The following is a 20749-nucleotide window of genomic DNA, read 5'->3' as shown; positions in this document are numbered from 1 at the left end:
AAACCACTCAGTACCTCAAATGCCAGACTACAGGACTAGGAAGGCATTGAGGAACCACAGAAGGATTTTGAGCAAGGGAAGGGCTGGGATACCGGGTGTTCAGAAGATCCCTCTGGAGTGAACTGGAGGACAGACTGGAGGCCAGGAGGTCAAGAGGAAGCCTGGATTGGGACCCCGGGGAGGGAGAAGAGGATTCAGAGAAAGAAACTAAAGAAGGTGGGGAGGGCTCCTAGATTCCTTTCATCCCTTGAGGCTATAGCTGGGGCAGTCAGCTCCCTGAACCCCCTAGTAGAGAAAGGACAGCAGTTGACACCGCCTGCTAAGGGGAAGCTGTTTATAGACTGGGTCACATATCACAATGCACAGGGCTCCCACGTGCGACCTCTCTTGGGGTGCGTCGCAAGCGGGGTCCCTAAGTTGTCGCTTCACCCTGTTCCCCTCCCGCTCCTGGCCAGTCCGCAAGTTCAGCGCTCACTCAGGAGACTCCAGCGAGGACAGGCCAGTTTATCCACCGGGACGGGAAGACCAGGGCTGGAACAGGTCGGTGATCCTTTTAGAGGTCTACTTCCACTGATTGGGGGTGTGCAGAGTCAGTTCTCCCATGGGCGCAGGGAAACCCGCTGCCTGCCAGCTTTTAGCGGAGAGCCAGGGAAAGTCAAATGACCTCCGTTTCTATCTCGCCTTCCACCTTCTTCTTTTGCCTCTCCATCACCACTTGCAGCTCTGACACTTTGTCCTGGTGGGCGGAGTGAAAATCAAGACCGTGGCATCCGAGCCTGGGCTCCCTCCTTGGCCCGGGCCGGGGCTGGGTTCCCAGCTCACCTCCAGCAGCGCCCGCTGCACCGTGACCTGGCTGTACACGCGCGCCCCCTCCTGAGGGCTTACCGCCCGAAACTCCTCCTTCTGTAGCGAGAAAATCTGCGCTCCGGTCAGCACTCCCAGCGCGTCCACAGTCCTGAGCGAGAGCAGCGGAGGCATGGTCAGGCCTGCCGGCCAATCAGCTCCCCAAGCCCCACCAATCACTTCATGCCCACCCAGCCGTTTGTCCAATCATCAGCATTCTAGCTCAAGCAAGGTCGGGGCACTGCGGAAAGCTCCTGAATCCTACTTTTGAAGGGAGGCAGGACTTTCCTGGAGACTCCAATCGGAGCCTGGGAAAACATGCCAATCACAGCTAGTCATGCATTGTTGCACCACACACAGACCCTCGCTTTGGGCCAATATCGGTTCCCTGCGGCCTAACCACGCCCCCTCTTTGGGCCAATCAGAAGGCTCCGCCTCTAGTGCCCACAACTCAGGATCCCGAGCTGGCACCGCCACTCACCCGGAGCTAAAGCCCTTGGCCTGCAGCCAGGTGCGGACCTCTGAGGCGTCCGAGCGCGGGCTGAGCTGCGGCTCCGGGACGCGGGGCCCCGGAACTGTGCGGCTGGGGCCAGAACGACCCTGGGCCAGGCGAGCCTGCAGCTCCTCGTTGACACTGAGCATCTGGCAGAATTTCTCTGCGGACGGGAAACAGGGAGGGGGGACGGACTCAGGGCGAAGGGTCCTCATAATGGGCCGGAGTGCATCTACTCTTTCTGAGCCTCGGTTTCCCTGCCTGGAAGGCGAGGGCAGGAACCGCTTCCCCGGATGGGGGGGTGCCCCCACCACTCACCCTTCTCGCTGGGGTCTAAGTTGTTGAGGCTGTCACAGCTGTCCCAGTGGGGCGGAGCCGGGACAGGAGCTGCGGCCAGTTCCGGGGCTGTTGGGGGAGGTGGAGTGCTATGCTAGAGAGGACCAAGAGGAGAGCACCTGGATCAGAGAGGACTCCGAGTCCCAGCCCCTCCTCTTATGGACATGTTTCTGAACTCGCAACCAACTCCCCTGCCAGTACCCTAGACTTTGACGCCTGATCTCCACGCCCCTTGTTCCCAGGACCCAGGACCTGGCTACCAGCACTTCTTACCTCAAGACCCAGGAGTCTGCCCTGGCTTACCAGAATTCCGGCAGGGCTTTGGCTGCGCCCTACCCGGGGCCCTGGGTGGGGTGTCAGGATATTATAGGGTACGTATCCCTCCTGTTCCCACTGGTCTCGAACTTTCCACCACTTGCGCTTGTCATCCAGGACCTGGGGGAGGTATGAGGGAGGGTTCAGAGCCTGTGTCTGCAGCTAGGGCTAGGTCCACTCCAGCCCCTCAGCCACCTCACCCCTCTAACCTCCAACACGTCCCCTTGCTTGACCGATAGCTCGCTGCTGTTGCGGGCCTGGAAGTCATAATTACACAGGACCCACTTCCCTGCTGGCTCTGGCTCAGGCTGGGGCTCAGCTTCTGACTCTGGGTCTTGGTGACTGAGGAGAAGGAAGGGTTGGGGATAGGAGGCAGGCAGCCTCACTGCTCTGAGCTGTAGGGTGTTGGTGTGAGCTGGGGTTAGAGCCAAGCAGGGGCCAAGGCAGGGGGCCAAATTAGTACTGTTAACAGAAATTTAAAATTGGAATAACAGCTTGAATTTATTTTGCTTCTTAAGTACCTGGTACCATGCTGTAAGCACATGATACGGGTACAGCATCACCTCCATTTTACAGATGAGAACATTCAGGCTCAGAGATAAAATCACTTGCCCCAGATCACACAGCTGGAGACAGCTACTATTTATTGAACATCTACTATTTCCTGGGCTCATGCATAATCACCCATGGTCATAATAAAAACAATAGTTAGCACTTATTAGCACGTGCCAAGCACTATTCAAAGTCTGTTACATATATTAGCTGATTTGATTCTCAAGACAACCCCTGGAAGAACCGTATATTTGGACCGGCCCCCCCCCATTCTCTTTCACTTCCCAAAGACCCTATTTTTACCTTCATTTTACAGGTGAGGAGGTGGAGGAAGAGGGATGTAAAGTGACCGGGTGATGGAAAGGTCTCAGAACAAGAAAGAGGCGGAGCTGACCTGGAACCCAGGCAGGCTAGCCCCCGAGCCCATGTCCTGAGCAACTCTGCTCTCCTGTGCATGCAGCTGCACATGAACCTGAGCTCTGCCCTGGCCTCGACTTCTTAACTGCTAGCCTGTACAACCTCATGGACGTCTCATTCTTCCGGGAAGGGATTATTATTATGATTCCCATTTTCTCTCCAAAGAACTCAAAAGCTGGGGTCAAGCCCAAGATTCAGAAGCACAGAGGTAGGGTAGGGAGGGGGTTCCGCAAGACCAGGCATCTGGGGGGAGGGGAGCAGGATTTGGGCTCTGACCCCCCAGTAAGAGGGATCTCAGCCCAGATCAGGCCTACCTGTGCAAGGGAGAGGGGGGGTCTTCAGGGCTGCGGCACCCCCTGTGTGGGGCCGGCACTCCCAGCATGCTGTCCCTGCTGAGACCTTCTGCCGGGCCCTCATCCAGACCCCCCTTTTGCTCCTCCAGCCTTGCTGCTTGGTTTCTTCTCATCCCACGTGGCTTCCCTCCTATCTGCCCCAGACTTGCCTAGGGACCCTAGAGTCCTAGCCCCTCTATCCCCTTCTTCCCCCCTGCACCCCCATTGCTTATAACAGTGAACTTGGACCCCCCCCCCGTTTTTTTCTCCCCCAGAGACCCAGGAGTCCAGGTCTCAAGCTTTAATTTCCTTGCCCTTTTAACCTGTAAAGGCGTCCAATTTGACACGCAGCAGGGACTGACAACTGTTTAGAGCCTTGGGAAAGCGAGGGTCCCGTCTCCCAGCCTTCACCTCTCCCAGGGGCCCAGAGATATTACCACTTCCTAACTTTCTTGGAAACTTGCCCCATGGCTCTTGAAAGTCCCAACTTCTTTGGTTCTCAAGGTTTCAAGCATCAGATTTGAGCTCTTCTTCTGAACCCAAATGTCCAGTTCCCCAGCCTCTTCCCCCCAACACCCAGCGCTCTGTCCTGATAGGGACCCATGCAGAGAGCTTCCCAAACCCTGGGAAATCAAATTGCCTTCTTCCAGCCCTTTGGGGACCTAGGGTTCCAACCTCTCAGACTTTACCCACTCCCTGCCCACTCTTCCCTCAGACCCTGGAATCTGGACCTCCATTTCCCTCCTCCCTTAGACCCAGAAATCAGAGCCCCGCCCCCTCCCTCCCTACTCCTCCCCCCTCTCCCAGCCCCGGCCCCCGCCTCGTCACCACCTCACCCACCTGCGAAGAGCCGGGTAGATAGAAGGAAAAAGAAAAAAGGGGGCGAAGTTAGCGTTGGAAACCCCAGGACTTACCCCTCTGGACCCCACCTGCCCCGCCCTGGGGCCGACACTCACCCATTGACAGCGATCTGGGGGGCGCTTTGCTGCAGGAGATAAAAAGGGCAGCAGGTCAGTTGGGCCGGCCTGCTTCCAGACTTCCCGGTCCCCGCTGTGTCACCTGGGGGAGCTTGCTGTTCCCTTGAAGCTTTAGCCTCACCTGCCAGCGCCGCCGTTCGTGCTGTAGCTGTTTCTCTACTGGGTCCTCCCAGGGGCGGCCGTGCGGGTCAGTGGCCGGGGGCTCCCAGCCACTGTAGAACTCGGGAATGTATGGGAGTCCCTCCTCCAGGGGCAGCTCCACCCTGCGACCAAGGACAGGCCCAGGGCTTAGGGATCCTGGTCCGTCCCCGACTGAGCCCTGTCATTAGCTTCACTTTCCACCTTTCCCTAAGCCTCACGCTATCCCAGCTATTCTATCCTCGCCACTTTTTGCCAAGCCCTGCTCCACCCACGACATCAATTACATTTCTAAATACACGGATTCCAATTTAATGCTCCCCGCAACAGCCTCTGTACGTATCTCACCTCTGATTCCAAACCGGGTTTCTAGCTATGCACATCCTTTCCTGGTTCTGCCCCTACCCCCTTGAGGTTTTCTGCCTCCAAGAGCACAGACTCCGTCCCCTTTCCAAACCCACGGGTCAAACTTTTCTTAAACCCCGCCCCTTCAGTACCGCTCGGCCCCGCACTTGGAGCCCCATTCTATTCCTCTAAACCCCGCCTTTTGATCCTGTGCGGTCGTGATTCAATCTTAAATTTAATTCTCTCCTTCACGCTAATTTCTGGCCTTTCCCCGAATCGGATGCTGTCAATTGTCCTAGGTCCATTCTTCATTCGACACACCCCCATGTAAGCCCCGCCTCGACTCCTTCCCAGCCCCACCTTCTTTCCAATCACCACGCCCCTGACCTCCCTTCCGCTCTCCAATAGCCACGTCCCTGCTTCCCAGCCCCACCCCTCAGTCCCCGCAACCCTCACCCTGGGCGGGTCCACGAGTCCCCCAGCGAGGTCCAGAGCGCATTTTCACTTGGGGTGACATTGTCCCGCAGCAGTGCTACGGCCTCGGACGTTAGGTACGGACGCCGCACGCCGCCAGCGAACTGGGGGCCACCCGACATGTCCACAATCTACCAGGAGAAAGAAGTGGGCACGCTATCAGACCCTCTAGAAGTGGAACCCCAATTCCTCCTTCTGCAAGGGGACCTGAGGGTGTAGGGGGGTGTCGTCTCACTATGTGCAGAGGTCCGAAAAGGAAGTGCAGCAGCTCTGGGGAGGAGGGGTTGGCGATGTTGCCGCGCAGCCGAGCCTGCAGAGTAGAAAGGGCTTGGCATAAGTGCATGGAGGCGTCAGGTTCGCCCCTGATGCCCTGGGTCGGACGCGTCCTCACCAACAGGCTGAAGGTGTATTTGATTTTCTGAAGCACTTCGGTGTACTCGGCCTCGCTGGGCGGTTTGGCCCGTAGCGTCAGGAGGCCCTCTGTGGGTAAGGGGGCAAGCAAGGCGTTGGGGGAACACCGAGAGAGCGTCAGAGAGAGAGGTGCAGAGACCCAGTGATATCAGGATGGGGAGTCAAACTAGTAGGGGGTATGAGGAGAGATCCTAGGGAGAGGGAGGCATTTGGGTGTGACCAGGGGAGGGAGTGTTTGGTATTCCATTCGAGGGGCGCCCCTCACCCCCGGCCGCCCGGTGCCGGGTCCTGCGGCCGCGCTCTCGGTGCTCCAGCACTCGGGCCGCCTCCGCAGACTTCTGCAGCTTCGATACGAAGCTCTCCACGTCGTCAAACACGTGGTTCAGGATGTCCTGGGGGACAGAGCAAGAGGACGCGTAAGACCCCCGAGACCCGGACCCTCATCACCCGGGTGGAAGCCCTCCAGCTAAGAGCGCTTAGACACCAACCCCAGCCCAGGACCAAGCCCCACCCACTGATGGAGGACTTATACCCCACAGCCGGTACCGCTCCCAGTGTAGCTTCGCCCCTGGGCATCTGGGCTCGCCTCACTCACCACGTCCCGCTCAGCCTGCAGACTGGCCAGGTCCCCGCCGCGCGGGCCCAGGTCCGGGGAGGTCGGGTCAACGTTACTGGAGGTCTCCGCCAAGCAGGGTCTCCGCGCCGCTTCCGCCTCGGGGATGGGCTCCGTCTGCGGTCGCCCGCAGCCAGCGGCAGGCTCTACCGTGCTGATCGCTGCGCGGACCGACGGGCGGCGCTGCAGGGGCGGGGTCTCGTAGGCGGCTGAGGGGCTACGCTGCAGCTCCTCTTGCGTGGCCCTGTGAATGGAGAAGGACAAACTGAGGCTGGGTCCCCCCAGGGGCCCAGAGAGGGGAAAAATTCGGGGCTTAAGACGGAGACACTTGTCCAAAAAGGTCGAATCTAGGCTCAGAGTGGTAGGGAGAAATCCAAGATATGGGGGGGAGGGGAGCACTTCTCTGGAGGGAAACGAGGCTAAGGGAGAACACGAGGAGCAGAACCAGGAAAAGTAGGGTCCTCCCACACTTCTCTGGGAGGTACACGCAAGAATTGAAGCAGGCTTTGTTTGACTCCATTCAAAATTCTTTCTGGTCTAGGCTAGTGGTATCAGCCCATTTCTCGGATGGGGAAACTGAGGACCAAAGAGACCCCCACCTGTCCTCTCTTCTCCGCCGCCAGTCCAGTCCCCTTACCTGAGCGCCGCCGCCCTGCGATCCCCACGGCCGGAACGATAGTTGTGTAAAGCCCCCTGGATGTCCTCTCGGATCAGCTCCGCCTGTCAATCACGCCGTCAGGCCATGCCCCCACCCCACCCACTGCCCGACCTGGCCGAGCTCCGGATGGATTCCTTGGCTCGGCCCCAGACCACTGCCAGTCATCATTCACGCCTGTGGACACACGCAAGTCCACGCCCTAGACTCATACCTTCGCCATAAATCTGTCACTGATCTAGGCTACACCCCCACCCACGGAGGCCCCGTCTAGGTGGCTCCTGGACCCCAGACCACACTCACCCTCATTCCAGGTCTGGCTGCTCCCCGCTCACATATTCTGTCCAAGCCCTTAGCTTCCATCTCCTTTACGCCCTCACGTTCTACCTCGACCCTTTATCCATCCTGCACTCAAAGCCCCCTTCCTTCCAGAACGTCTTTCCAGATCACGCCCCTTCCGCTGGCTCAGATCCTGCCTTTGCCCCAGGCCACGCCCCAATGTTAGACGCCTCGCCCCCGGGGCCTCCAGGTACCAGACCTATCCTCAGTCGCTGCCCCCAGAGTCCCGCCCGCTCACCCCGAGTCGCAGGCCCTGGAAGAAGTGAACGTCGGGCTGCGCGCGCTCGGGCTCCTGGCACACGAGCAGCAGCAACGAACGGCTCCGGCCTGGTGGCATCACCGCGTCGCAGCGCACGATGGCGCCCAGTGCGTACGACTCCAGCTCCTCCTGCGGGACGGGACTGCGGGTAAACTGTGGTCCGGAACCAAAAACACTACTGCATAGGGACAGCAGGTGCAGGCACTGAGCAGGGCAAACCCGCGACAGCACCCCTGTTTAATATGAGGCTAATAGGGCTAAAAAATGGGGCAGGGGTCCAGAAGTTCCCTGAGGAAGGACACACAGGAGCCAAGATTCACACTAAGATCCCGATGTCACTAGTCCATGCCTCCTCTGCTCAGTCCATCTGCACCTTCCACCCACGTGCTCCCTGGCACCTTAGAGACGGGGTCAAGCAGCGTGACGTGGTTGGGAGACACGCGCAGCAGCATCTCCTGGGCCCAGACCCGGCCCTGGCTGTCCATGACGGCCAGCTTCCGCGAGGCGTCCTCTACCGTGTGCACTCCGTCTTCCTCACCCAGGCAGAAAGTCACCAGGTGCTAGCATGGGTCACCGAGAAAGCAGTGAGTCCCCGGATGATGCCAGGTGGGCTTAGCATCCCCTGGAATCAGCCGTCAGGCTTGTGACTACCCGCACCTCCTCTGGGAAGCCTTCCCTGATCACCTGCTCCACCTATGGATGCTTCTACCCAATGACCTTTATTTCTCTTTCATCAGAGTGACTAACACCTGGGTCTGCCTTCCCATCTAGACTGGAGGCTCCTTGAAAGCAGGGAATGGTCTTGATTATATCTAGTCCCTTCTAAGCACCTCTACCTCCATTAAAGCTACTGCCACCCTTTGCTGTACCTGTGGACCTTGTCTGCCCCCTACTCATCCAGGATTGCATCTGATTTGTCCCTGTGGCCAGACTGTCCAGCTCAAGAGCTGGTCCAGAGGAAAAGTTGGCAGATTCCAGTGGAATTGAGTTCCTCCATTGATGCCCATGTCGAAGGCAAGATGAAGTTCACTGCACAGGTGAGCAAACTGAGTTTCCCAAGTTCTTTCTACTTGGAGGCCCAACTGCTTTCAACACCCCAGTCTCCTTTCATCCTACAAGACTCCCAGTGGCAACGCAGACCCCAGACTCACATTGACTGGATACTGGGAAACGTCTGCCATAACCACAGTTGAATAACGCTTCCTCTGCTCTGTGGGGTGTGTGGGGGAAAAAAGGAGGATGGACCCAGGAGCCCCTGCCTCCAGCCCCTCCTCCCTCACACCCAGGAGTCCAGGCCCCCAGCCCTCCCTCCCTCAGACCCAGGAGTCCAGGCCCCCGGCCCTCCCTCCCTCAGACCTGGGAGTCCAGGCCCCCGGCCCTCCCTCCCTCAGACCCAGGAGTCCAGGCCCCCGGCCCTCCCTCCCTCAGACCTGGGAGTCCAGGCCCCCGGCCCTCCCTCCCTCAGACCCAGGAGTCCAGGCTCCCAGCCCCTCCTCCCTCAGACCCAGGAGTCCATGTTCTCAGTTCCCTCACTCCTCAGATCCTGTTTCTCTCTGCCTGGGGTTTCCTTGCTTGAAAACTCACCATAGATGGACTTGGCACTTGGTTTGGGGGCAGCTTCTGGGCTGGTGAAGGAAAACAGGGGTGAGAGGGGCTGTGGGAATTGGGAGATCATGGGGGTTTCAAATGCCAAGCAGAGCAGCAACTTCATTTTGAGGATACTGGGGAGCCACGGAGGATTCTAAGCAGGGGAGGGCAGGGCATAGCTGGACATTACTAAGACAGGTGAGGTGGTGGTACTGGGTGGTGTTGGTGAGTGTGGTCCCTACTGTCACAGGGACCTGGGTTTGAATCCCCCGTCAACTACTGCCTTGCCATAAGACCCAAGGTAGGAGACTTCACCTCTCCTGCTTCAGTTTCCTACTCTGTAAGATAGGGGTTAATTACCCTACAGCTTCCCTCTGGTAGAGCTGTTGGGCAAATTCTATGAGATAATGCAGTTGAAGTGTTTTGCAGCCTCAATAACTGTGTGGTAGTTGCTCAATAAATGGGATTTTTTACAATAGCATTAGCATTCGGAGTAGACAGAGAGTTACCTTCTTCCCTTCCCACCCGCAACGGGCCAGGCTCTTCCCAGCCAAATCCTTCTCTGTCTCCTGCCTTCGACCCCCCTCTTCAAGGTCACCTTCTCCAAGAACTCTTGAGTCCCCATTTCCACGGAAATAACAGAAGCTCGGAGCTCAGGTGAGGTCAGAGATGAGGGATAAGAAACCCTTTCAGTCAAACTTCCACCTCTCATTCTGTTCCTGCCAGTCAGATCTCCCCACAATTTGATTACCTCTGGCCTGGAGAACTTACTACGTCACATCTCCTGTGCACCTGTTCCCATGTGTCTGTCTTTGTCCTTCTCCCTGCTCACTCCAGGAGACTTGAGCCTTTGTTATAAACATGTCTGACTTTTTAGCAAAGGGTCACTATTTAATAATAAGATAATAACAACAGCAATAGCAGTTCCTATTAGCTGAGTACCTGCTGTTAATCAAGTTCTCTGCTAAGTTCTATGTGCACTATCCCATCAAGCTCTCACAATTGTCCTTGTTTCACAGAGGAGGGACTGAGGCTCAAAGAGGAGATGTCCTTTGGCCAGGGTCATACCACTTCTGAGTGTTAGCATCTGGATTTGAACCCAGGTCTGTCTGCTCTGGAGCAGAGCTCTAACTACAGCCCAGACAGGGAAGGAGGCAGCTCTGACTTACTTCTGAGTGTCCAGATCTGGGCTGCTGTAAATGCCACCGGCAGGTACGGGTGAGAGGGTGGAGAGGTGTGGTGGGCTTGGGGGCCTGGTGGCCAGGGGGCACTTACCCTGTGGTGGTGCTCATGGTGCTCAGAATGGGGAGCTCCTGCGGCCTGGAGGCACCTTGGGAGCCAGTGAAGAGGTGAGGCCTGACCTGACCTGCGGGACCTAAGATTCCCAGGCCAGCCCCAGGAGTCCAGGCCCCCAGCCCCTCCTCCCTCAGACGTGGTACTCTAGGCCCCTCCTCCCTCAGACCCAGGAGTCCAGGCCCCCAGCCCTTCCTCTTTCACACCTAGTACACTGGCCCCCAAATCCTTCAGGAATCCATGCATTCATTTTCCTAATCTATGTGTATCCCACTTTCCTCCTCTATCCAGGATCCAGTCTCCCAGCTTTATCTTCTCAGGGACCCAGTTTAAGCTCCAAGCTGCTCATTCCTAAGAACCAGAGGGTTTTGAGCCCGGGTCTCCTCAGAGAACCACTCATCCAATTCCTCAGTCCGTATGACCCTATATTCTTCCTTTAGGGACTGGGGCCCAATCTTCAGCCCTCACCTCTACAAGACTCTAGAGTCTGGGTCCCGCAGCCTTTCCTGTCAGTACCCAGGAGTCCAGGCCCATGCTCCTCCTCCCCCAGACCCAGGAGTCCCCACCTTCCAGCCCCTTCTCCCTCAGACCCAGACCTTCTCCCGGGCGCCCTCCTCACCTGCCCTGTCAGGCTCTGTCAGCAGAGAGGCCCCGTTCTGCTCTCCCTTCCAGACCAAGGGCCCCTCCTTCCTTCTCCCTCCCCGGGCTGCCCCGCCTCCGCATACCTGAGCACTCACCTGGCACAGCCCAGCTGGAGTGGCCCCTGGGCGGGGCTGGCAGAAGGACCCAGGGTGGGGAAGAAGGGGAGGGGCAGCTGGGACAGCCTCAGAGGAGCAGGAACCATAATTGTCTCCTCACAACAACAGTAGAACAATAACAACAGTCCTAGATGTCACACTACCTGTTCTTGGTCTCAAATACCCCCTTCCAATTCTCCTAATATCTCTGGAAGTCGGAGGTTTGATTTCTACTTGTTCATGTTTCAAGAGAGGGGCGGTCAATGTGGAAGGATGGGCGTTGAACCCACGGCTGTTTTTCTATCTCCAGGGCCAGTGTCATCCCCTGCTCTGTGCACACCTGTCCACAGTTCCCATCACCACGGGTGCCCTCGACCCCCATCCCTCCTCTTTCCTCTTTCTTTGGAAATTTCCCTCAATAAACCCCTATGATGATGCTGATGGCTAAGACTCAACTCAGCTCCAGGTACATCGCAAAAAACAAGCAGGTTCCTCAGGCATAAAGTCTGCTTTCAAGCACTTCCTTGTACCAAGGTCCTTGCAAACCGAGGTATATGTATACATCATTTCTTTCCCAAACCCAGTGAGGTGAGGGGGTCTCCATTTCGCAGATGAGGAAACAGGACCATAAAGGTTAAGAGCCATGCCCAAGGTTACTCCTGCAGTGAATGCATGAGAACGTCAGCTGCCAAAGCTCAGACCTCCCCGAAAGCAGGAGGCTGGACATGCCCACTTTTATTCTTTCTTATAAGTGGTTCCCACCTAGTTCTCACCACCATCATTTCTCACATGGACCTGCCTCCTAAACTGGTCTTCCTGCTCCCTTTCCCTCAGTCTAGTTTCAGTGCAGGGACTTCATAGAAACTGAAGTCAGCCCAAAAGTCAGCCCAAGTCAAATTCATCTCTGCTCAAAATCCTTCAGTGGCTCTCCTTTCTCTGTATGAAAGCTGAGGTCTGTAGGGTCTTAAGGGTCACTACTCTAATCTCCTCTTCTTCCTCTCCCTATCACTCTGTTCCTGAACACCGGCCTTCGTGCTGCTCCTTGAGCTCCCAGACCCCATCCTGTCTCAGAGCCTTTGCACTTGCTGTTCCCTCTTCGTGGAATGCTGTTCCCTTAGACAGCCTCATGGCTTGCTTCTCACCTCCTTCAGTCTTTGCTCGAATGTCACCTTCTCAGAGAGGCCTGGCAAACCATCCTATTTAAAATTGCAGCATCTCTTACCCTCCCCTTGTTCATTTCTTCCCCTGCTTTGTACTTAATTTTTCTTCAGCGCGTTTATCACATTCTAACATACTATGGAATAGGTGTTCCTTTTGTTTGTTATATGTGTCCACATTAGAATGAAAGCTTCCCAAGGGTATGTTCAGACTCCCACTCTATGTGCAGCATATAGAATAGGGTACAGCACAGAGTAAGTGAGATATTTGTTGAATTAATGAGCTTTTTGTACTTGGTGCATTCATGTGCATTATTGCTTCATTGTTTCAGTCAAGACGTGTTGACTTCACAGTTTATGCTGAGTGAGGCTGGAAACCAGAGAAGACACATACTTGTCCTAGATTGAAGGGGATGAAAGAACAGAGAGAAAGAGACAATAATATGGTGTGGTGTGATGGCAGAGTCCAGGGGTGTGGGTTCATGTTCTGGCTTTGCCACTTAATAATTTTTGTGTGCTTAAGTCCTTTTCTGAGTACATTATATCTGTGTGTGTATATGTATAATCCCCACAACAATATATGAAATAGGTCCTATGAACCCCGTTTACACATGAGGAAACTGAGGCTCATACAAGTTAAGTAATTTGTCTGCAATCGCACAGCTAATAATACTTGATGGATACAGTTGAATCCAGGCCATGTGATTTAGACCCAGCATCCTTTGGTGCTAGCCTGCACTGCTACTTTGTGACCTGGCCCCTTTCTAGTTGTGTGATCCTGGACAAATGACTTAACCTCTCTGTGCCCCAGGCCCCTAACTGTAAAATGGTGATCACAGTGTTGGGAGGATTAAATGAGATTATGGACCTGGCAAAGAGGAAACGATTGATGAATGTTACAAGGACAGAGATGATGGTCTTTCTTTAGGTATGTGCTATAATGGAGGACACAAAGGGTGCTGTGGAAGCCCAGAAGAGGCTGCTAAGAGAGGCAGGGCAGGCTTCCTGGAGGAGGGGCAGCGAGAGCTGAACCTGAAGGGCAAGTTTGGCAGCTCAAAGTGGCCTAGAGGATGAGGGAGGGAGGAGTGTTCCAGGCCAGGGAGCTGCCTGAGCTGTGGAGCCGCGGTGGAGGAGCCAAGGCGCTATGCCCGCTGGGCGTACCTGAGTGCCGGGCGGGTGGGTCTTAGGTGTGCAGCAGGGAGAGGGCTCTGTGTGTCTCTGTCTCCAGCTCCTGTCACTCTGTGTCCCTGTCACATCCATGGCACAAATATTTTCTGAGCTCCTACCTGGGTTGGGGGTGGAAGGAACAGACCCCTTACCCTCTGTGAGGCTGACTGGGGGGATTGGCGCCCCTTCGACAGAGGAGCAGATAAAGGCTCAGAGTGGGGAAAACCACGAGCCCAAGGTCACAGTACCCCCGGACTGTGACACAAGTGCATATTTAGCTGATCGCAAGCCCCTTTCTTTAGATGCAGGTGGAGAAACTGACCTCATAGAGGCATTCGGTGGGAGTCAGGGCCCGGGACTCTAGGTCTGAGGGAGGAGGGCCGGCCCGGCGCAGGCTCTCCCAGGCTCCGCCCTCCTTCTCCGCGCGGCCTGGAGCGGCACGAGACACCGAAACCGGAGCCCCCGCCCTAGTTCCCGGGCCCAGGAGCTCCTTCCTCCTTTTGTGGCCGCAAAGGAGGCCCCTCCCTCTCTCCAAACCGTAGTAAGTGGTTCCCAGATACCAGTGGGGGCTCCCACCCCTGCACAGCCTGACTCAGTAAGTCCCGGGAGGAGGCAGTGAACCCCTGTCTTGGAGACTTACCAGTGGGAGGAACCGGGCACCTAAGAACACAACCCTTTCCACCCCCTTGCCTTCTCATTCCGTCCTTATGGCATCCTTCAGTAAGTGAGCTTTAGGACTGTGGGTCTGAGTTTGCCTCTGTCCTCAAACTGGCGAACTGGGCTAGTTAATTTATTCTCTGGGTTGAGGGGACCCGGGAACCAAACAGACTTCTCCACTGGGGCTTCATAAGCTAAGATGCCCTGTGTGTCGTATCTGACACTCTTCCCCCCCATCTCTTTCCTCACCTTCCTCCCCCAGGGCTCACACCCCCCCACACACGCACCCAACAAGAGGATTTACTGATGAATTCATAGGACAGGGAGCGAGGTCAAATTCTTGGGAAATGAGAGGTATGACAGGTCATTGGGAGAGGGTGTAAGGATGGGAGCTGGGTCTCAGGGAGATAGATTTACTCACTTGTTGCTAATTTATTCACTCAGTAAATGGTTCCTGAGACCTAATTAGTGTCTCACCCTTTCCCCTCAAGAAGAGAGTCTCACTGGGAAAATAGACCTTGCTGGCACCTACAGTCACAATTCACAGTGACATGTGCACTAATGGAGGTGGCACAGGGCATTGTGTATCCCCAGAGGAGACCTTTATGCCAGCTTTGTGATGCGTATGTGAGGCGGTCAAAGAAGCCTTCGCTGGTTAAGTGCTAACTAGACGGTGTTCTGAAGGGATAAATGTGAGTTCGCCAGGGAAGATACAGGAAGGAATGATATTCTCAGCATGGGGAGTGGCATATGCGATGTCCCAAAGTCATGTAGTAGCAGATGCTTAAGCACCTACTGTGTGCCAAGCACGTTCTAAGTGCTGGGCAGAGCACACCCCTGCCCCTGTGTTTTTGTCATCCTAGTGGGTGTAGTGGGGAGTCAGAAGATAAACAGGCAGGAACACATACGTGAATAAGACTTTCAGGTTGTGGTAAGCGCTATGGAGGAAATGAAACAAAGGTAAAGAGAGGGATTGACCAAGGGACAGGCAGGTGTGGTCACTACAGGTGGGGTCGTCAGAGAGGGCCTCTCTGAGGTAGGTGGCATGTGACCTTTGACCTGAATTTCGAGAATGAGAGAGGGTTTCCGGCCAAGGGAATACCTTGGGGAGGCTGGACCAGGAAAGTCTGTAGGAGGTGTGGCTGGCTCCAGGAGGTGAGGCCAGAAACCGAGCTATGAGGACAGTCATCATGTTGGTGAGGACAACGACAAAAGCAAACGACAGGCTGGCCAAACGCCAACTCAGATGGGTTTGCCCCAAGCCTGAGCCTCAAGAAGCTCTCAGTCTGGCTGGGGAGGTGACGCAAGCATGGGCTGGCCTAAATGTGCCATCATGGAGGTAGTTCAGGCAGTGTGGGAGTCCAGAGAAATTCCTCCCTGGGCAAAGGGATTAGGGTAGGTTTTTCCTTGGAGTCCCTCTGAGGCCTGCCAGCTATAGAGCCGGGCAGGGGAGTGGACCAAGAGGGGGGGTCTGAGAACTGGCTAGCTGGAGGTGTAGGGTGGGGGAGGGAGGCTGTGGCAAAGCTGTTTGCTCTCTGGGAGGGATGGAAAGAGGGAAGGTCTGCTGAAACTGGAGGTGCCTGGCTCCAAGGCTGGGGGGCTGGGCCCGGGGGAAGGACTCCAGACAGACGAGTTTGGACACTGGGTTGGAGCAAGCGACTTTACTCTCTGAACAGGTGACTCAGTTTATTCTCATTTCTTCATCTCTAAAACGAGTAGAAGTCCTGGTACCTGCCGTAAAGGCTAGTGGGAAGGTGAGCTGTCAGAAGACATGTAAAGTGCTTACATCTGGGCTCAGTGCTTAGCTGATCAATGAAGAATAAATAAACAAAGGAGTGAACCAATAATTAAATGACCAAGGCGACATGAGGTGACAAGGGTGGTTCTGCAGACAGACAGCTCTGAGTTCCAGTGCCTGCTCTGACACCTCAGGCAACAGTCTGTTTCTCCAGCTCCTAGCTTCTGATGGCCATTCCATTTATTCAATACATTTATCCATCCATTCAACAAATGTTTATTAAGCATTTACTCTACACCAGGCACTGTTCCTGCTCATACTGGCCAGCAGTCGACAGATGATAGGTGACAGACTGCCTCTGGGCGGGGAAGCGCAAGGCTCATAATACCAGCATGGGGCAGGGAGCTGTGTCCTACACAACCAGACTGAGAAACAACAGCTTGAACCAGAGCGGGGGGGAGACGGAAGAAGGGGAAAAAAAAAAAAGTATTAATCATCTTTTTTTTGTTTTAAATTGGGGAACAGTGTGTTTTTCCAGGGTGTCAAGTCGTTGTTTTTCCATATCGTTGTGGGGGGGGGGGCGCAGCTCACTGGCCCATGTGGGGCTTGAACTGGTGACCTTGGTCTAACCACTGAGTCACTGGTTGCTCATGGGTGGCCCAGCTCCAAGCTCAAGCCATTGCTTCTCGCTGGTCCATGTGGGACTCAAACCGGCGACCTCGGTGTTATGAGCTCACGCTTTAACAAACCGAGCCATCCGGCCGCCCCAAAATCAATCATGTTAAAGTGAACAACTCAGCAGCGTTTAGTACGTTCACAGTGTTGTTCAACCATCATTTCCATCTAGTTCCAAAGCATCTTCAGCTCCCCAAATAAAGCCTTGTACCCATTAATAATCATTCCCCATTCCTCCCTCCCCCAGCCCCTGGAAACCACAAATTGCCTTCAGCCTGTATGGATTTGCCTATTCTGGACATTTTATATAAATGGAATTGTACACTATGTGACCTCATAGGGTCTTTAAGATTCATACATGTCGTATTGATCAAGTGTTGAAATCATTTCAGACTTAGAGAAAAGTTGCAAAAGAATACAAACAATTCCCATGTACTACACCCAGATTCCCCGGAGGTTAACAATGAACATGAATGCTTTTGATTCATCCCTCTCTGTCTCTCTCACACACACCCCTTTTTTCTCAACTGTTTGAGTCGGTTGCAGACCTGATATCCCTTTACCCCTAAAAACTTTAAATATATTTCCAAAAATGGAGAGAGAGAGAGAGAGAGAGAGAGAGAGAGAGAGAGAGAGAGAACGAATTGGGTGCCATAAGCCCTCTGATGGGGAAAGCAGAGGGCATTGTGGGGGGATTCTCTTAGCACCTGGGACAGCACCCAATGCTTATCAGGAATTTGTTAAGAACATCAGCAATGATAAATGTACATAGCTTACATGGAGTCTAAAGAGAGACTCTAAACATCTTGGGTGAGTCTGGGAACCAGGTGGGAGGAAGGAGTTTGTATGCATTGTTCTCTTTATAATAACATTAGCAGTTAGCGATGTTCTGGCACTTAATGTGGATTAGGTCCTTGTTGCCAGTACTTAGTGTCATCCTTCCAAACTCTGTGACAGGGGCCAGCAAAGTACAGCCCACTGCTTGTTTTTGTAAATAAAGTTTTATTGGAACTCAGCTGTGCTCGTTTGTTTGCATATTGTCTATGGCTGCTTTCCTGCCATAATGGCAGAGTATTTGAAACAGGGACTGCATGGCCCCCAAAGCTGAAATTACTTACTATCTGGCCCTTTCTTTGCAGAAAACGTTTGCTGATCCCTGCCCTAGAGGTAGATGATATTAGGAGCCGAGTTTACAGAACAGGAGAAAAATGCTCAGAGAGGGGAAATGCTTTATTGAAGCCTGAGAGAACCAGTATCTGAACACAGTACCCATGTTCTTTTTATTATTATTAATTATTTTCTTTATTTTTTAACGGTGGTAAAATATACATAACATGAAATTTACCATTTTAACCATTTTTAAGTGTACAATTCAGTGACATTTAAGTACATTCACATTGTTGTGCAACCATCCCCATCATCCACCTCCATCACTCTTTACATCTTGTAAAATTGAAACTCTGTCCCTATTAAAAAACAACTCCCCATTGCCCCTTCCCCAGCCCCTGGTAACCATCATTCTATTTTCTAGCTCTATGAATTTAACAGCTCTAGGCACCTCAAAGAAGTGAAACCATACAGTATTTGTCTTTTTGTGACTGGCTCTTTTCAGTTGGCACAATATTTTCACAGTTCACCTCCTTTCTAAGGCTGAATAATATTCCACTGTCTGTGTACACCATGTTTTGTTTATCCATGCATCCTCTGAGGGACACTTGGATTGCTGTGCCCACACACATTCTTAACCACCGCCCTCCACTACGTCTCATGGATGGTTTCACCTGCACAAGGAAGAAACTATTCTCCAAAAACATTGAGAAAATGCATATGAACAACAAAAAAATAAAACTACCCATCACCCTGTCTGGCAGAGACCCCATGCAGAATATTATAGTTTTTTTTTTTACTCTAAAAATATGCATGTATATAAACTTAACAAAAAGAGAGTCAGTCTGCTCCCCGCACCCCACCCCCACCATGTATTGGTGCTTAATGAAGAAACTCATGGATGTTCTTAAACATTGGAGCCTGATAAAGGCATAGACAGAGTCTGTCCGGAAGCACATACAGATGAACTAACTTTTACTGTCAGTGTCAGGGGCTCTGTAAGGGCAGGGACCCTGTGTGCCTTGTGGCTGAATTTCCAGTATCTAGTACAATGCCTGGAATTTGTAGGTGCTCATTAAATAATTGTTATAGAAGGAATGTAGGAATAGGACTAGGAGAAAAGTAGGACCCCCCTCCTGCTGACATTGAGGTTGATTTTACTTGCTTCTAGTGTGTTGCTATGACATACAGGGCAGTGAGGAACATTTTCCTATGTATGGTTCTTTCTCAATGAGCAATTAGCAGCATAAATTCTTAGAAGAGGAATGGCGGGGTTAAAGATATGCACGGATGAATTTTACCATGTATTGGAATGACCTTTTAGGAAGGCTGTACTAATTGACACTCCCATCGAAAGGTATGAATAAATACCTGTTTTACCACATCCTTGCCAACACTCGGTTTTATCATTATTTTGATCATGCCACTCTGATAGGTGAAAAATATTATGTTGTCATTATCTTAAGAAGCATTTCTTTCATTGCCAATAAGCCTGAGTGGTTTCATACGTTTGTTGACTTTCTTTGCAAATTGCCCATCGTACACTTTACCTATGCTCCCCTCTCCTTGTTGGGGGAGGGGGGTGGTTTGAGTCTTTTTTTTGTATTGATTGATAAGATCTCTTTGCGTAATAAGGATGTCAACTCTTTGTTATTATGGTGGATAAGAGGAGCCAGAAAGAGAGAGAGGGGAAGTCACTGCTCAAAGTACACATCTAAGAAGAAATGGATCAGGAATTTGAAACAAGATTTGTCTAGATCCATGTCTGGGGTTCTTTACCACAGTCTCTATGGCACCTTCTCCTTTCCCAGGTCATGCCCCCTCCATAGTCCAGGGGCCCTGAGTTCCTATAGTCTCAGAAGGGGGAGAGGCATCTTGCCAGACCCAGCCACCCTTGCTACATCTGCAACAGCAAACCTATTCTTTGGTTTGTTGTGTAGATTAAATACTTGGCACATAATAGGTACTCAATAAATAAATAGTAATTCATATTATTCCATTTTTATTATTTTCTCTTCAGCCACATCTCTTGCCAGCTGCCTCTCCCTTCAAGCCAAACTTCTACTATCCCAAACATCTGTCATGTCCCAAGCAAGTTGCCTCATGACTCCTAGCATTTGCATATGCTGTTCTTCCTATGGAGTTATCCTCTCTACTTGGTCCCCTTGAAGAACTTCTACTCATCCTTCAAAACCCTATTTAGGTTTCCCCTCCTCTGGGAAGTCTTCCCTCACTTTTAGGCTGAGTCTTCAATCACAGATCAGTCCCAGGGCTGTTGTGTTCCCTTTGGGCTGACAGTTTTTAGAGCACTACAGAAATAAGACACACTTCTTCAAGGGGGAAAAAAATCATTAGCTCCGTACTACAAAGCTGCAAAACCAAAGTGAATACATTTCATTCTATGTCTAGAAAACAAAACATTGCATCAACTTTATTGTTCAAGGCAATATTAAAAAACCTCTTGGGACATTTGGAAATGATTTATGAGGCCCATATTCCTCACTTGATAAGAATTCTCAAGTATATCTCTTGATTGCTGACAAATCCAATGCAATCATAAATTAAACGAGTTACTTGTGCTCAGATAATTTCCAAAACAAAATTATAAATTTTTTTTCAACATTTTAAAATTTTAGTTAGCATTATTGCAGTATAATTTATATGCAATAAAATTCACTAGTTTTAAGTGAATGCTCTGATGAGATTTGACATATGTATGTAGTCATAATATAACCATTAGTAGGATGAAGATAGAGACTATTTCCCAAACCCCCAAAAGTTCTCTCTGCAGGAATCACTTTCCCCACTCCCTCTTGTCTTGGCAGTGGTTACTGGTCTTCATTCTTTCACTAGAATGTCTTTCATAGAAGATCATATAACTGGAATCACACAACACCAGTCTTTGGTGTCTGGCTTCTTCCTCCCTTAGAGCCATGAGACAAAATCCCCAGCCCCTTCTCCCAGACGCAGGGGTCAGAACCCCCATCCCCTCCTCCCTCAGACCCAGTAGTTTGGGAATCCCAGGCTAATAGGTCCTGGTTTCTGAGCATCGAAATTCTCAAATTCTCCTGTAGAGTCTATGAGGGAAGTACTATCGGTGAACACATTCTTAGATGAGGAAACAAGCTGATA

At 52.6% G+C, this 20749-nt stretch overlaps 1 protein-coding gene and 1 long non-coding RNA gene across 2 annotated transcripts; one reads left to right on the top strand and one right to left on the bottom strand.

Moving 5' to 3' along the window:
* Window positions 1-329: 329 nt before the first annotated feature.
* On the bottom strand, window positions 330-11075 carry EPS8L1 (EPS8 like 1). Its single transcript, XM_033127022.1, has 20 exons — window positions 10999-11075; window positions 10362-10416; window positions 9084-9124; window positions 8651-8709; window positions 7898-8059; window positions 7479-7628; window positions 6884-6966; window positions 6229-6490; window positions 5899-6025; window positions 5614-5702; window positions 5458-5532; window positions 5205-5353; window positions 4387-4528; window positions 4245-4273; window positions 2197-2329; window positions 1976-2107; window positions 1655-1766; window positions 1325-1499; window positions 823-955; window positions 330-736 (listed from the first exon to the last, which is right to left on the bottom strand). Exons 2-20 carry the CDS (start codon window positions 10376-10378, stop codon window positions 656-658), a joined length of 2151 nt encoding a protein of 716 aa, XP_032982913.1. The 5' UTR covers window positions 10379-10416; window positions 10999-11075; the 3' UTR covers window positions 330-655.
* On the top strand, window positions 1268-3264 carry LOC117034280 (uncharacterized). The gene is made up of 3 exons (XR_004425069.1): window positions 1268-1354; window positions 1915-2043; window positions 2856-3264. It is a non-coding gene; the product is annotated as an uncharacterized LOC117034280 (long non-coding RNA).
* Window positions 11076-20749: the final 9674 nt, after the last annotated feature.

Source organism: Rhinolophus ferrumequinum, chromosome 15, assembly GCF_004115265.2.
Source record: "Rhinolophus ferrumequinum isolate MPI-CBG mRhiFer1 chromosome 15, mRhiFer1_v1.p, whole genome shotgun sequence".
Taxonomy (NCBI): domain Eukaryota; kingdom Metazoa; phylum Chordata; class Mammalia; order Chiroptera; family Rhinolophidae; genus Rhinolophus; species Rhinolophus ferrumequinum.
This window is presented reverse-complemented; position numbering and strand designations above follow the sequence as displayed.

What these genes read in the sequence shown, in the direction of transcription:
- EPS8L1 (XM_033127022.1), bottom strand. An exon ending in ACGAACGGCGGCGCTGGCAG is followed by an intron (nt 4,274 to 4,386) that starts GTGAGGCTAAAG and finishes TATCTCCTGCAG; the next exon opens with CAAAGCGCCCCCCAGATCGC. An exon ending in TGCAGCGGGCGCTGCTGGAG is followed by an intron (nt 737 to 822) that starts GTGAGCTGGGAA and finishes TCCGCCCACCAG; the next exon opens with GACAAAGTGTCAGAGCTGCA.